General features: G+C 42.7%; 1 protein-coding gene across 1 annotated transcript; it reads left to right on the top strand.

Annotated features, from left to right (window-relative positions):
• Nucleotides 1–6,799: 6,799 nt before the first annotated feature.
• Nucleotides 6,800–9,096, top strand: LOC143770497 (uncharacterized). The gene is made up of 6 exons (XM_077260167.1): nucleotides 6,800–6,885; nucleotides 6,975–7,049; nucleotides 7,157–7,243; nucleotides 7,344–7,557; nucleotides 7,651–7,810; nucleotides 7,922–9,096. Exons 1-6 carry the CDS (start codon nucleotides 6,841–6,843, stop codon nucleotides 8,937–8,939), a joined length of 1,599 nt encoding a protein of 532 aa, XP_077116282.1. The 5' UTR covers nucleotides 6,800–6,840; the 3' UTR covers nucleotides 8,940–9,096.
• The last annotated feature ends 6,723 nt before the right edge of the window (nucleotides 9,097–15,819 follow it).

The raw sequence follows: 15,819 nt of genomic DNA, 5'->3' as shown, positions 1-15,819 counted from the left end.
TTTTGCCATCCATAATGTGTTCCATAGGTCGTTGTTGCGGAGGTACGTGGCGCCTATGGTTCCCTCCATTGATCCTCCGGCTCCGGTGTTGGTTGAGGGGGAGTTGGAGTATGTGGTGGAAAAAATTTTGGATTCTCGTATTTCGAGACGGAAGCTTCAGTACCTGGTTAAGTGGAAGGGCTATGGTCAGGAGGATAATTCCTGGGTTGTTGCCTCCGATGTCCATGCTGCCGATTTAGTTCATGCCTTTCATTTGGCTCGTCCTGATCGGCCTGGGGGCCCTCGTGAGGGTTCGGTGACCCCTCCTCAAGGGGGGGTACTGTTGTGAATTCCGTTCTCGGACTCCCTCCTGTGGTCATGAATGGTACTTTGGTTAGTTCTGCTCTTGGACACATTCTGGTGGCTTCGAGCAGAACTGCTGGTCACTGAGGTTGGCTTTATCAGCTGCTCCCGTTTATTGCTATGCTGGCTTCCCTATTTAACTCCACTCAGATCGTTACTTCATGCCAGCTGTCAATGTCTTAGTATTGGTTCAGATCTCTCTTGGACTTCTCTGAGGACCTGTCTACTCCAGCAGAAGCTAAGTCTTTGCTAGTTCATTTGTTGTTACTGCTTCCTGAATATATTTCTTAGTACTGCTAAATTCAGTCCAGCTTGCTACCATGACATTCCCTTGCTAGCTGGAAGCTCTGGGGGTGCAGAGTGGCACCTCCACACCGTGAGTCGGTGTGGGGAGTCTTTTTGCTTACTCTGCGTGGCTTTTTGTAGTTTTTTGTGCTGACCGCATAGTTCCCTTTTCTTTCCTCTGACTATTTAGTTAAGTCTGGCCTCCTTTGCTAAAACCTGTTTCATTCCTGTGTTTGTGACTTTCCTCTTAACTCACAGTCAATATATGTGGGGGCTGCCTTTACCTTTGGGGAATTTCTCTGAGGCAAGGTAAAGCTTCTATTTCTATCTTTAGGGGTAGTTAGCTCTTAGGCTGTGAAGAGGCGTCTAGGGAGAGTTAGGTACGCTCCATGGCTATTTCTAGTGTGTGTGATAGGAGTAGGGTTTGCGGTCAGCAGAGTTCCCACTTCCCCAGAGCTAGTCCCGATTTTGAGTTTACTCATCAGGTCATTCCAGGTGCTCCTAACCACCAGGTCCATAACAGGGCAGGTAATATATAAAAACTATGACTTGATGACAAAACAGTAATAGGTTTCACAGCAAGTGTACAATATCGGCCCGATGTCTTTGGCTGGTAGCAAGAAACACCTAATACTTTTCAACAAAAGGGATTTTCCCTGAACCCCCTGCAGCTAAGCCAGCTCTTATTATTAGTCGATTTTTGATTTCCTCCTTCCCTCTTTCCTTTTTTTCGATCTGTATAAATAGTCGAGGGACAGAGGCAGACAGATAAACTTGAAAAAAAACACAACAGGTAAGTTTAGTATCTACATTTTACATGTTGTATTTAATGTGTTTTCAATTTGGCAGTTTGTTAATAAAGCAATGCACATAATATATGCGGAAATATAAAAGTTAAGTAATTATTAACTATTTTAAATCTTTATATGTTTTTCATTAAAGTTAAGGATCAGTTACTTTGTATTTCAAGTCTAATATCATTTTGTATTTTGTAATATTCTGTTTTAATTGTTTATGTTTAAAACTATCGAAAAGTCAACTTTATAATTTTTCTTTTTAACTTTAAATTCATTTTGTATTTAATTTCTTAGTTTAAAAAGTTAAGGATTTGGGGGGCATAAACCAACCATGGCTTTTTGGAGAGATTTTTTTCTTCTGCAGCTCGGGATACTTGGTAAGTAGTTTGCCTTTTATAACTTTTTTAGCTGGTTAGTATAAATTATTATAATTATTATATCTGTTAATTAATTGAGTATTGATTATACAATATGTTTTCACAGTTTGTCTGTCTACAAGAGCAGGAGCTATTGAAGAGGCTCAAGCAGGTAAGTAATATTCTGAAAAATATGCATCAGCCCTTGCAGTTTTACAACACAATCCTCTGAGTAATATAGTTGGGATAAGGGAATCTTTGATCCAATATGATGGATTAATTTAAAAAGTGACAAAAAACAACTTTATTGTCATCACATAAAGAAAAATAAAATCAGAGTACAAAAGTAATATAAGTACAATTTACGCCAGGGTCATCCGGTCATTAAATAAACACCCTGTAGCCTGTGATGGGCTGCAGCGCTCAGGTGACAAGAGGAGCGTGCTGTCAGAGAAGTATCCGATGATGTTGTTCTAGTTACCTGATGTATATACTACAAGTCATCAAACTATTGCAGGGTCAAGTCTCCTAATGGGATTAAACGATAAAGTAAAAAGTAGAAAAAGAACATTTTTTAGAAATAAAAAAATAAAAATTCGAAACACCCCCTGTTTTTCCACAGTTAAAAGTAGACAAATGCAAATTAACTGCTTCACGACATGCGCCGTACATGTACAGTGCATGTCATGTTCCCCCCTTTGATGTGGGCTCCGGCACTGAGCCACATCTTTCCCTGTTTTGAACAGCTGAAATGTGCTCCTAACAGCCGCGGGTGGAATTGCAATCCACCCACGGCTGTTAATCTGTTAAATGCCGCAGTCAATCTCTCACAGCGGCATTTAATGTGATCGTGCTGGAAGCGAGTCACTAATCCCGCCCATCGACACCCGTGTCACATGACCGCGTGTTGCCGATGGGTTGGCATGACAACCCGGGGTCTGCAGCAGACCCCTGTGGTTGTCATTGGCAGATAGCAAGTGAGCATTTCTGCTACACACAAGCGATCTGATCATAGCATGTGTGTAGTAGAGGCTATCGGTTATCGCAGCTTAAAAAATAGAGATATTTGCTATTGCCGCATTCAGAATCCCTGATCTATCAATATATAACAAGAATTTATCCAATTGGTAATCGATGTAGCAAAAAAAAAGTAAAAACATCAGATTTATGTTTCTTTGGTCGCCGCAACATTGCATTAAAATGCATTAACGGGTGATCAAAAGATTGTATCCACACCAAAATGGTAGCATTAAAAATGTCAGCTCAGCACACAACCCAAGATCACGAAAAATGGAGACGCTACGGGTATCAGAAAATGGCGCATTTTTTACAAACTTTGGATTTTTTTTCACCATTTAAATAAAAAAGCAACCTATGGTATCTACGATCTCGTAATGACCTGGAGAATCATAATGGCAGGTCATTTTTAGTTTTTGGTGAACATGGTAAAAAAAAATCCAAAAAGTCTTTGTGGAATTGCACTTTTTTTTGCAATTTCTCCGCACTTGTTTTTTTCCCATTTTCAAGTACAAGATATGGTAAAACCAATGGTGCTGTTCAAAAGTGCAACTCGTCCCGCAAAAAAAAAAGAAAAGCCCTCACATGGTCATATTGACAGAAGAATAAAAAAGTTTTGGCTCTGGGAAGAAGGGGAGAGAAAAAATGAAACTCAGAAACAGAAAAGGATGTGGTGTGAAGGGGTTAAAAATGCATTTTTGGTATTGCGTCATCCTTAAACGTCTGAGCTATCAGAATATAACATTAATTAAAATTATCTATAAATGCTGTAATTAGGAGAACAAAATCAAAAAGTGCTGTTTTTGGTCAACACAGCGCTGCAAAAAATTAAATAAGAAGTGATAACAACATAATATGTATCACAGAATAGTAAGGCTACTTTCACACTAGCGTTAACTGCATTACGTTTCAAAACGTCTTTTTTCAGAAAAAACGCATCCAGCAAAACTTTTTGCTGGATGCGTTTTTTTCCCATAGACTTGTATTGGCGACGTATGGCGACGGATTGGCATACGTCGTGTACGTTTTACGACGGATGCGTCGAAATTTGGCGACACGTCGTCTCAAAAAAACGTAGATTGTAACGTTTTTTGTCTCCGCCTAAAAAACGTGTCGCGACGCATCCTGCGGCATACGTCGTTGGCTGCAATGGAAGCCTATGAGCGACGGATGCGTCGGGACACGTCGTACGACGCAATGCAGCGCTGCAATACGTTTTTTTTACACTGAGCATGCTCAGAAGAAGTATTTTGTTGCCAATTGGTCAGACACCCCCAAATCTATATAAACCTGGCCTGGGCCTTGAACCCCACATATGCCAGCAAGACACAGAGAAGCAAAGAAGCCTGCCAGCAAGAGCCAGCCTGCCACAAGACCCCAGCCAAGCACAAGACCCCAGCCAGCCTGTCACAAGACTGCAGCCAGCCTGCCACAAGACTCCAGCCATCCTGCCACAAGACTCCAGCCATCCTGCCACAAGACTCCAGACATCCTGCTACAAGACTCCAGCCACCATAGCCAGTGTGAGTATTGCAATTTTAGTGTGCATCTGTGTGCCTGTGCATTTCTGTGTGTATGAGGTACTACTGACTACAGCAAGAGCTTAAAACCTGAAGAGAACCTGAGGCCTGCCATCGTCCTGCACCAGCCAGTGCCATGCTAGAGTCCAGATCCACCATGATGCCAGCCACTGTGAAGACATGCAGCTCCAGCCACAGGATTGTCAGCCTTTTGTATGTGTGTGTGTGTATGCGTCTTCTGATTGGTTTCACCTTTCTGCCTTTGTTGTACATATGTGTATTTGCATAAAGCTATGTGCGTGCATGTGTATGTGTGCATTTTTGGACGGCTGTGTGCTTTTGTACCATGTGCCTGCACCATATTATGCCTTTGCCAATTTTATGCCTGTTCATGTGGGAGGGTATGTGTCCATGTGCAGGATTGCATCAGGATGTGGTCAGGATTTTCCATCAGTATTTGTACGCCAAAACCAGGAGTGGGTGATAAAAGCAAAAGTGTGCCTGTTTTCGTATTATACTTTACCTAATTTTTACACTCCTGGTTTTGGCTTACAAATACTGATGGGAAATCCTGCCCAAATTCTGATGCGATCCTGAATGTGGACACATACCATGCATGTTTTTTGGGTACGTCTTGTTGATGGCATGTGCATTTGTCCATGCTGTATAATTGGTTATTTGCCTTTTTCTGATGTATTGACTGTATAGTGGTCTGTGCAGCATGTGGTTTAAATTTTTTTTTTTTTTTTTTTTTTTTTTAAATCTGATGTGTTTTTTAAAAAAGTCTAGCGGTGTGCAGCTTGTGGTTTGAATGTGTGAGTGTGGGGTTTTTCTATTTAATAAAAGTGTTGAATTTTTTTATTATTACAGTTATAACCATTTGCAGTTGAAGTACTTGTATTTAAAATAAAGAGCATGTCAGCTCCTTGTGATTTTTAAAAAAAAAAGTGCAAAAAAAAAATTATAATAAAATGTTTATTAAAAAAATGTCCGTAGTATTATTTCATAAAGGTAAATTTAAAACTGGTGTATGTACCAATGGTTACACATGCAATACAGGGTTGGTTGAGGGCTCATTTTTTTTAATAAAGGTTAACCTGTAAAGTATTTTTTTTTTTTTTTTGGGGGGGGAGAGGTTATTTATTTTAAATAAAATGTGTCAAATATATTTTTTCATGGTGTTAACATTAAAAAATTTTGTTTTTTGGGACATGGAAATGAATGGTATAACGTGCAACTTTTTGGGGGGGTTTTGGTGTTCACCTGTATGAACATTTCTGACATCATTTTAGTAGGGTGTTTATCATTGAACATTACCTAGTTCAGGGGGTGGTCTAACTATAGATCCATTATACATATAACAGATAAACCAGGACCGCAGCCGCTGCCCACCAGGACACAGCCGCTGCCCACCAGGACCACAGCTAAAGAGCTAGAAGTAAGTTTTGAAGACCCCAATCTGCTACTTCAATGTGTCGAGCAGATTGCAAGTGTGTCTTTAACTTACAGAACCACCAGGACACAGCCGCTGCCCACCAGGACACAGCCGCTGCCCACCAGGACACAGCCACTGCCCACCAGGACACAGCCGCTGCCCACCAGGACCACAGCTAAAGAGCTAGAAGTAAGTTTTGAAGACCCCAATCTGCTACTTCAATGTGTCGAGCAGATTGCAAGTGTGTCTTTAACTTACAGAACCACCAGGACACAGCCGCTGCCCACCAGGACACAGCCGCTGCCCACCAGGACACAGCCACTGCCCACCAGGACACAGCCGCTGCCCACCAGGACCACAGCTAAAGAGCTAGAAGTAAGTTTTGAAGACCCCAATCTGCTACTTCAATGTGTCGAGCAGATTGCAAGTGTGTCTTTAACTTACAGAACCACCAGGACACAGCCGCTGCCCACCAGGACACAGCCGCTGCCCACCAGGACACAGCCACTGCCCACCAGGACACAGCCGCTGCCCACCAGGACCACAGCTAAAGAGCTAGAAGTAAGTTTTGAAGACCCCAATCTGCTACTTCAATGTGTCGAGCAGATTGCAAGTGTGTCTTTAACTTACAGAACCACCAGGACACAGCCGCTGCCCACCAGGACACAGCCGCTGCCCACCAGGACACAGCCACTGCCCACCAGGACACAGCCGCTGCCCACCAGGACCACAGCTAAAGAGCTAGAAGTAAGTTTTGAAGACCCCAATCTGCTACTTCAATGTGTCGAGCAGATTGCAAGTGTGTCTTTAACTTACAGAACCACCAGGACACAGCCGCTGCCCACCAGGACACAGCCGCTGCCCACCAGGACACAGCCACTGCCCACCAGGACACAGCCGCTGCCCACCAGGACCACAGCTAAAGAGCTAGAAGTAAGTTTTGAAGACCCCAATCTGCTACTTCAATGTGTCGAGCAGATTGCAAGTGTGTCTTTAACTTACAGAACCACCAGGACACAGCCGCTGCCCACCAGGACACAGCCGCTGCCCACCAGGACACAGCCACTGCCCACCAGGACCACAAAACGATGTCCTCTTCTGACAGCCCTCCTCCACAGCAACAGCGTGTATCGGTAAGTTAACACAAAATTTTTTTTTTTTTTTAAATTTCTTTAAATTAAATTTTTATGGATAACTACATGCATACATTATGTTTCAACAGGAAGCTGAATCAGATGAGGAGCTGTCAGAAGGGGGCGAGACGGGTGGAGAGATGCAAGTGGAGGAGGAACCAAGTGTAAGTAGTGGTGAAACAGTTGCTTCGCACATCACACTGCACCATACACAAAACAGATTACTAAACACCTGCCTACCTTAACTGAGAATTTGTTTCCTTCATTTCAGGCTGCTGCTGCTGCTCCTGCTGCTGCCGCTGAAGGCTCTCCCAGACAGTCCCAGAGTCGGCGGACTCGTCGCCACGGTCGGCCATCAGTGAGTTTTTTTTTTGGGGGGGAGGGGGATTCTATTGGTACTTTAGTATTTCAGTGTACTAATTTGTTTGTTTTCCTTTTTTTTTTTTTTTTTGACACAGGCTTCACAGCGTGCTCCCGCAGAAGAGGAGGATGATGATGATGACATTGACATCGATTGTCTCATCGAGGAGGTTCGCGAGCGGGAGCCGCTGTGGAACATGGCTGACCGCAGGCATGCTGATACCGGTGTCACCCGTCGGCTCTGGGACGAAGTGTGTCGCAACCTGTTTCCAAGGCGGGAGAGCCTTCATCCTCAGCAGCAGAGCAAACTAGGTAAGTATTCACTTTCCAGTGATGTTTTGAGCTGACTGTAATGTATTGCATTTACCAATTTTTTGTATTTTCTTTTGATTCTTGTCTTCACAGTTGGAAAGGTTAGGAAGCGGTGGCGGTCACTGAGGGATCGCTTTAAGAGGGAATTCAATGATGAGATGAAGGCCCCGAGTGGCTCTGCAGGAAGGAAGAGGAGCAGATATAAATATGGCCAGGCCCTCTCCTTCCTGAGGCGAACCATGCTAAGCAGAGTGTAAGTATTCTACAGCCCAATTATAACCATGTTAACCTGTCTACTTAGTTTGCTTTCAGTTAGGGCTTTTTCATTCCAATGTATTAATTTCTTTTGTTTTTTCTTTCACAGCACCTTCTCCAGCCACCGGGCGCCTGCATCTTCCTCTGCGCCCTCTGAAGCGATCCCTCCTGAGTCCGCCACTGAGGGCCACGTCGGTAGGCCCCACACCTCTGTCCCCTCCTCTGACCCCTCTGTCCTCTCCTCTGACCCCTCTGTCCCCTCCACTTCATCCGCCCCAAGCAGTGGAGCATTATTGCAGGCTTCATTGCTCGCATCTGATGCTGAACAGTTAGCGTTCCCTTTACCCCACCCCTCTGATCCTGCCACCTCAACACCACCATTAGGTTCGTGGCGGCAGCGCCAGAGGGGTCAGGAAAGGAGCTATGCTCCTGAGTTCTTACACCTGAATGCATCCTTCCAAGGCTCTTTCAAAATTTTGGGAGAGCAAGTGACTGCTGGTTTCAACATGGTGCAATCACGCATCAGTGAAACAAGCCAGGAAACCAGCAGTCGCTTGGATAGGCTGCATTCAGCTGTAAGTCCCGATCCGGCCAACCTTTTTTTCCAATCCATGCTCATGAGCATGGAGAAGCTTTCTTTTGAGCAACAGATGCGGGTAATGAATACCTGCCATAATGCTGCACTGCAGGCCATTAATGAATCGACCCACACACCTCACCACACCTCCACTCCAATTCCACACCAGGCCCCATTTCCACACCATACCCCCCATTACCAAACCCAGCCCCAATACCCACACCAGCAGCATTACCAAACCCAGCTCCAATCCCCACACCAGCACCATTACCAAACCCCACGCCACTCCCACTACCCTACCCAGTCACAATACCCGACCCAGTCCCCACAACAATCCCGGCCCCTAGACCAAATTACTTCCCCAATGTTTTCCTTACTGAACTTTTCTCTTCCACCTACCCCAACACCACCCCCCTCTGGTCAGCCTCTTGGTTTAACCCCCACTTCCACTGCACCCCAAACAAGTAGGGTTTCCCCACCTATCGACGTGGTCCAACCTTCCGGCACATCCTCCTCTCATATCTCCACCCAACACTTTGAAAATTTGTAAAGTGTGTAAATAAGATTCTAAAAAATGTTCTAATTTTTCTATAAAAATGTTGGAAAATATATATATTTTTTTTTTGCAAAACAAAAAAAAAAAAAGAGTTAAAATAAAATTCGGATTACAATTCTACTCTTTGTGTGTGTGTGGATTTATTAAGGTAATATAATAAAAAAAGGTTTAATAAAAACAAACACCAGACATGTAAAGGGTATAACATAATGGTTTTACTAGCAAGAAAACCACGCTTTTGGGCCTTTTTTTTGGGGGGGGGGGCAGAAACACTTTTTTTACATAACCAAAACACATGGGAAACAGGTTACACATGGGAAACAGGTTACACAATCATGTCTTGCCACGGGATCCGCCCGACAGGTGAGACAAAATAATCGGCAAACTGGTCCCTCATCCTTGTAACTGAACTTGTAGAGCGAACCGAGCTGCTGCGGTAGTCCCACAAGGTGGTCTCCAACTCTTCATCATCCAAAGAAACGGGCTCCTTTGACAGGACAAAGTTGTGGAGCACCACACAGGCTTTAACTACCTCGTCTATAGTTGTTGTTTTCAGCTTGATAGCCGTCAGCAGAACTCGCCACTTCGCCGTCAATATGCCAAAGGAACACTCCACTACTCTTCGTGCTCTAGTAAGCCGGTAATTAAAGACCCGCTTGGTATGGTTTAAGTTCCGGCTACTGTACGGTTTCAGTAGGTGCAGCGACAGTTGAAAGGCTTCATCACCTACAAAGACATATTCCAGGGCTGGGTCATTTGTTCCTGGCAGTGGTCTGGCTGGCGGGAAATCGTAGCTCTCTCCATAAAGGCAACGACCCATCGGAGAGTTTTTAAACACTTGCGAATCGTTGGACCGTCCATACGCTCCAATGTCCACGGCAAGGAACCTGCAGTTGGCGTCTGCAATAGCCATAAGGACGATGGAGAAATACTTCTTATAATTATAATACTCCGATCCTGTTCCTGCCGGTTTCGCAATCCTTATGTGTTTCCCGTCAACTGCACCCACACAATTAGGGAAATTGCAAATTTGCTGAAACTCTTCAGCACTTCGCAACCAGATTTCCGTGGATGGTTGGGGGATATACTCTGGTTGCAAAGTGGTCCAAACAGCCCGACATGTGTCCTTCACTATTCCAGAGATAGTTGAAATGCCCAGCCTGAACTGATAATGGAGCGAAGTCATAGATTCACCCGTAGCTAGGAAACTTTATAAAAAAAAAAAAAAAAAAAATGTTAAAAATTGTTTGTCTGTGCAATTTTTTATAATATGGCACTGTTAATTTTTTTTAAAATGACAGGAGACCCAATAAAACCAGCATGAATCCGGTGTAAAAAAACAGTGGAATGTCCGCCAAGAAAACCCAAATTACATGCTGCAGAAAATAGTGCGCAATATGTCAGCGCAGTATTGTCTGCAGCATGTAATATAACATTCAAAATGACCAATGACAGGAAAAAAGCAGTTGCATGTCATCAAACCCAAAAAACCCAAAAAAAAAAAAACTGCAGAAAATGCAACGCAATATTTCAGCGCAGTATTTTCTGCAGTCTGTTATCTAACATTCAATATGAGCAATGACATTTAAATAAAGCAGTTGAATGTCCGCCAAGAAAACACAAACTACATGCTGCAGAAAATAGTGCGCAATATGTCAGCGCAGTATTGTCTGCAGCATGTAATATAACATTCAAAATGACCAATGACAGGAAAAAAGCAGTTGCATGTCATCAAACCCAAAAAAACCAAAAAAAAAAAAAACTGCAGAAAATGCAACGCAATATTTCAGCACAGTATTTTCTGCAGTCTGTTAACATTCAATATCAGCAATGACATTTAAATAAAGCAGTTGAATGTCCGCCAAGAAAACCAAAACTACATGCTGCAGAAAATAGTGCGCAATATGCCAGCGCAGTATTTTCTGCAGCATGTAATATAACATTCAATATCAGCAATGAAATAAAAAAAAGAGGCTTACCGCAGGGTCACCATCAGCCGCTCCGCCGGTGTGATGGCAAGCCTCATCCTTGTATCCTGTCTTCGGATGACATCCTCCAGTTTTGCAAGCAAAAAATCAAAATGTTCAATCCTCATCCGCACGTAGTTGTGGAATTTGTGTGGATTGTGCCGCAACTCCAGGTACAGAGTGGACTGGACACCCCGGGTCATCCGTAGTTGATTAATCGGATGAATCCACATTCGTCTTCGTCTCCGTTGCTGCAGAAGCATCCTACGCCTTTCCGCTGCCGCCTCCTTCTCCCGCACTATGATATCCAGGCGATTTGTCTCAAAGATAACGTCGGTAACCAAACTAGCAATCCTCCCAAGAACACCTTCCATCGCTGCCACAAAACTAAAACCCACAAAGATGGGCTGTAAATACAGTACTATATAGTTTTTCAAATTTTCCAGTAGCCAATCAAATTTTGGGAGCCTCCCCTTTTAAAAACGGATCCGTCGGAAAAACGGATACAACGGATGGTAAAACGGATACAACGTATGCAACGCATCCAGTATTTTCGACGGAAACGTTTAGCGGATTTGCGACGGATCCGTCGAAATGCTGGATGCGTGGCATACGTTTGTCACCGTTTTTCAATTTTTTGACGCATCCGTTTTTTCGGCAAAAAAACGGATTTGCGACGTAATGCAGTAAACGCTAGTGTGAAACTAGCCTAACAGTAACGTCAGCGTCAACTCACAAGCAAAAAAGCAAGCATCTCCATGGGTAAAAATGTATGACATTTTCTGGAAATGGCCAATTTATATTATTATTATTATTATTGTATACAGTTTTGTGCATTTTCTTTACCATAATAACATCTTTCATATTGTTAGATCTTCAGAAATTTCCATGCAGTGATAAGAATGAAATTTTACGAGCTAAGCGCCTTTGCTACAACAACTGCGACAACATAAACAGCACAACTGAGAATTGTATAAAACCTTTGTTCTTTGGATGTGACTGCAAAGATGGATATGTCTACCAGTCCGCTACCTGGGGAACCTGTACCCCTGTGAGCAAATGCAAAGTGACATGTCCTCCTAACATGTATTTTGATCCCTGTATCATGACATATAGGAAAACCTGTGCCACCCTAAGCCTACCAGCAGAACCAACCGGTGGCTGCCTGGGTCATTGTGTTTGTAACACTGGATATGTACCGTCCAATGATCCCATACCAGTATGTATAAAAAGCTGCAAGTTTCTGGCTGAAAAGTCGCCTGATCTTGCAATTTTAAAAGTCTGAGATTAAATTTCAGATCAGCTCATTAGTTGGTGGCTTTGATGGTACTTTTGGTTTCACTTCTTAAAACATTATCTTCAACTTTGCATACATTCTTAGTATGGGAGGTGTGGCTGTAACCTCTAAAGTATGGGGACAAAAATATAAAGGGGTAAACAGCAAGTCTCAGAAGAATTGAGGTACAGTATGTTTGAAGACAATGACTTAGTGATTCGCCTATTTCTTATGTGGAAGTAGGGTCTTGTTCATGGTGAAAAAAATTATGAAAAATTCATGAGAAGGTTCTGAAAAGTCTTGAAACTTCAATCTTAGATATGGACATCACAATATGGAAAAAACATAAAGGGGGTCTGTCACCCCCACCACTCTATGCAGTCATAGAGAACTCTTCATATAAGACCTTTAATATAGGACTTTTATTACAGGACCTTTATTATAGGACTTTAGTACAGGACCTTTAATATAGGACCTTTATTATAGGACCTTTATTATAGGACCTTTAATATAGTTTACACTTTTGTAGTTGAAAAAAAAAAAAGAATATTCGGCAAATCCTTTGTGTGGTCAAAGGCTCAGTGCATGGATCATCCCTTCTGTTACCTTTCCAAAGATCTGCCCTTATGTTGATTGAGTGCTGCCTCAACAGAATTCCCAGGTCTGCAGGATGCGCATTGACATTGCAGAAGCCAGGCTGGCATGCACAGTGTCAGTACTAGCAGGTTATTATTCCCCCCAAATGTCTGCACTGGCCATTTGCTAAACTTTTACACCTGAAAGAGTAGAGGGTGAATCAGTGCAATATTACGGCAGGAAAGAGGTAAGTGAGCGTGCCTGTATTAAAACTGTGCATGCCAGTTTCGCTCCTGCAATGTCAGTGCACATGTGCAGGATCGGGGATTTGTGCATAGTGCACCGTGCACGGCATGCAAATTGAGGAGGCGGGGAGCTGCACTAATCTCTTGGCCAAACCAAGGGTGCACCAAGCACAATTATTTGAATAACGAATTAAAAACTTTTTGATCAACTATGGATGATTTTTATAGGGGCTAAGACCCGTTCATGACTCTATAGGTAGTTTATATTGAGTTTGCGGGTGAGGGGTGACAGACTCCTTTTAAAACTAATGTAAAAACAAAATCTTGTTCATATGGACATTGAAAGACTATCAATCACCTTCACTATCGGATTAATTTTATGGTGGTTTTCCACTGAAAAAAACAAAAACAAACAAACATTGCTGCTTTCTTTACCAGTTACACATTGTGGTTAGTATTGTAGTTCGGTTCTTTTCCCTTTAATGTAAGGCACAATACCAGATGCAGCTCATAGACAGCCGTAAAGTCGGTGTTCTACAGTCTTCCACTTTCCACAAGGTTTGTCTCTTTGTTGACAGAGGAAACGCTTCTGATTTTCACCTATCTTCCTTCTGTCTCAATCACTGTTCTATACTTGATCTTTCCGGTCTGATAATTTGGTTACTAGAGATACATTTATAAAAAGCCATGATTTATGGAATGGGTTTATCAGGCATCAAGCTCTTTGTAACTAGTGACTCGTCTGATGTTAGTAATCAAAGTCAGTAAGCTGCAGGTAAAGAAGGGGCACGGAAAGATGGAAGGACTGGAGATATAAATGTATCAATCACCAGAAGTTCACGAATGTTACTTTTATAATTAGAATCACAACTTAGAGATCTGATATAACATAGAAATTGGTTATTATTGGGACGTCATTGGAAATGTTGTCAATGTCCTTGTACTGTCATCCCATATATTATAGACCACTGGTCCAGGAATGATTCTGCACACATCTTCATGTCATCCAACAACTGTTACACTTTCTCCTATTGTGTTCTGTAACTTTGTGTACACAACAATGTCTTCATGTATATCAGCAGGCAGCAAATAAAAATCTGTTAACCTTAAACATCCTGCTTATATATTTTTTTTTATAAAGTTCAATTGTACTCAGCATGTAAAAAAATCTAAGAAGAAACAGAGAAATGAAGAGTTTGTCTAAGATTAGAAACATAGGTCTACTCAGGGGCGTAGCTAAATTTTTATAGGCTCCTGAGCAACTTTTGGACCCGGGTCTTCCCACAATTGCTGCTTGTATGTGTGGCCCACGTATATCTTCCTTCTCCTTCAAGAATGAATAAATAACATACTGTAATTATATAAGTCATATAGACAGCAAAACATGCCACTATACAAGTAACAAATACCTCCTTACTGTTAATGAGCAATATGCAAATTGTCTCTTCAGAGAGTAAGAGGACTTGATCTCTAGCGCCACCAATTGGAAAAAGCCATCTTAAAAGTCAATATCGACCATATAACGAGCCTTACCACATGACTTAGGAAAAAGTCAAACCAAACGCTCCATTTGCAGAATCATGTTTTGGGGTTTTCACCCCTTATCATTGCAAAGTAGGAGATCTGATATGGCCCAGTGAGAGGCCTCTGACATGGCGTCTAAGGGGAAAAGTTTCTCTTTGAAAACAGTGCCACGCCAGTGTAAGGAGACTTAAAGGCCATTCTATGCTCCCCTTTGAATACAAATATGCATATTGACAGAGTTCCCATGCTCTTATTTTCTGAAGAGCCTATTTGCATATTTAAATCCCTAGAGAAGCATTACATGATTTTCTTGCTAGTCTTAGGTTATATGCTACTGATTCATGAAGAGTTGAACACCTCTTCATAAATGAGGAGCATCTGACAAGCGGCGCAGAAATCTTAGTCAAATTAGGAACAACTGTGACATTTACGGTGAAGGGAACATCACTGCTCGTCATCAATAAGACAAGCTAAGGCATCACACCCCGGTCCCGACCCAAATCCACCCATATTGACAGTGGTTGGACAAACTGTTGTGTGAAAATCAAAAGCGTTGTTTGGGAGATGTCCTGTCAATGATTAACTTCTGCATCTGGTTCTCCAGTAACATGGTTTGAATCAGAGATGAAGATAGGACTTAGTCTTAGAATCTGTCATATTCGGAGATTACATATTGCTGAAAATTGCTCCTTCTTTGTACAGTCCCCAATGTTGTCCATCTTTTTGTTTATGGCTTCTAATTCCTATTTTAGCATATATTGGGCATTCTCTAGTTCATTGAGGCTTGGGTGACTCTGTGCCTTCTTTTATGGTCCACCATGATGTCAAACTCATGAATAGTGTTGAGCATTCCGATACCGCAAGTATCGGGTATCGGCCGATACTTGCCGTATCGGAATTCCGATACCGAGATCCGATACTTTTGTTGTATCGGGAATCGGTATCGGGATCGATATGTGTAAAATAAAGAATTAAAATAAAAAATATTGATATACTCACCTCTCCGACGCAGCCTGCACCTTACCGAGGGAACCGGCAGCCTTCTTTGCTTAAAATGCGCGCGTTTACTGCCTCCCGTGACGTCCGGCTTCTGATTGGTCGCGTGCCGCCCATGTGACCGCGACGCGACCAATCACAAGCCGTGACGTAATTTTCAGGTCCTGAATGCCTATTTCTAGGCATTCAGGACCTGAAAATTACGTCACGGCTTGTGATTGGTCGCGTCGCGGTCACATGGGCGGCACGTGACCAATCACAAGCCGTGACATCAAGGAAGGAAGTAAACG

The sequence above is a fragment of the Ranitomeya variabilis genome, chromosome 4 (genome assembly GCF_051348905.1).
Source record: "Ranitomeya variabilis isolate aRanVar5 chromosome 4, aRanVar5.hap1, whole genome shotgun sequence".
NCBI lineage: Eukaryota > Metazoa > Chordata > Amphibia > Anura > Dendrobatidae > Ranitomeya > Ranitomeya variabilis.
The sequence above is the reverse complement of the archived record's forward strand: the minus strand, read 5'-3'. Positions and strand labels throughout refer to the sequence as shown.

Coding starts and splice junctions, on each gene's coding strand:
- LOC143770497 (XM_077260167.1), top strand. CDS start 6,841: ATGTCCTCTTCTGACAGCCCTCCTCCACAGCAACAGCGTGTATCG. Junction 7,050..7,156: donor AAGTGGAGGAGGAACCAAGT/GTAAGTAGTGGT, acceptor CCTTCATTTCAG/GCTGCTGCTGCTGCTCCTGC. Junction 7,811..7,921: donor CGAACCATGCTAAGCAGAGT/GTAAGTATTCTA, acceptor TTTCTTTCACAG/CACCTTCTCCAGCCACCGGG.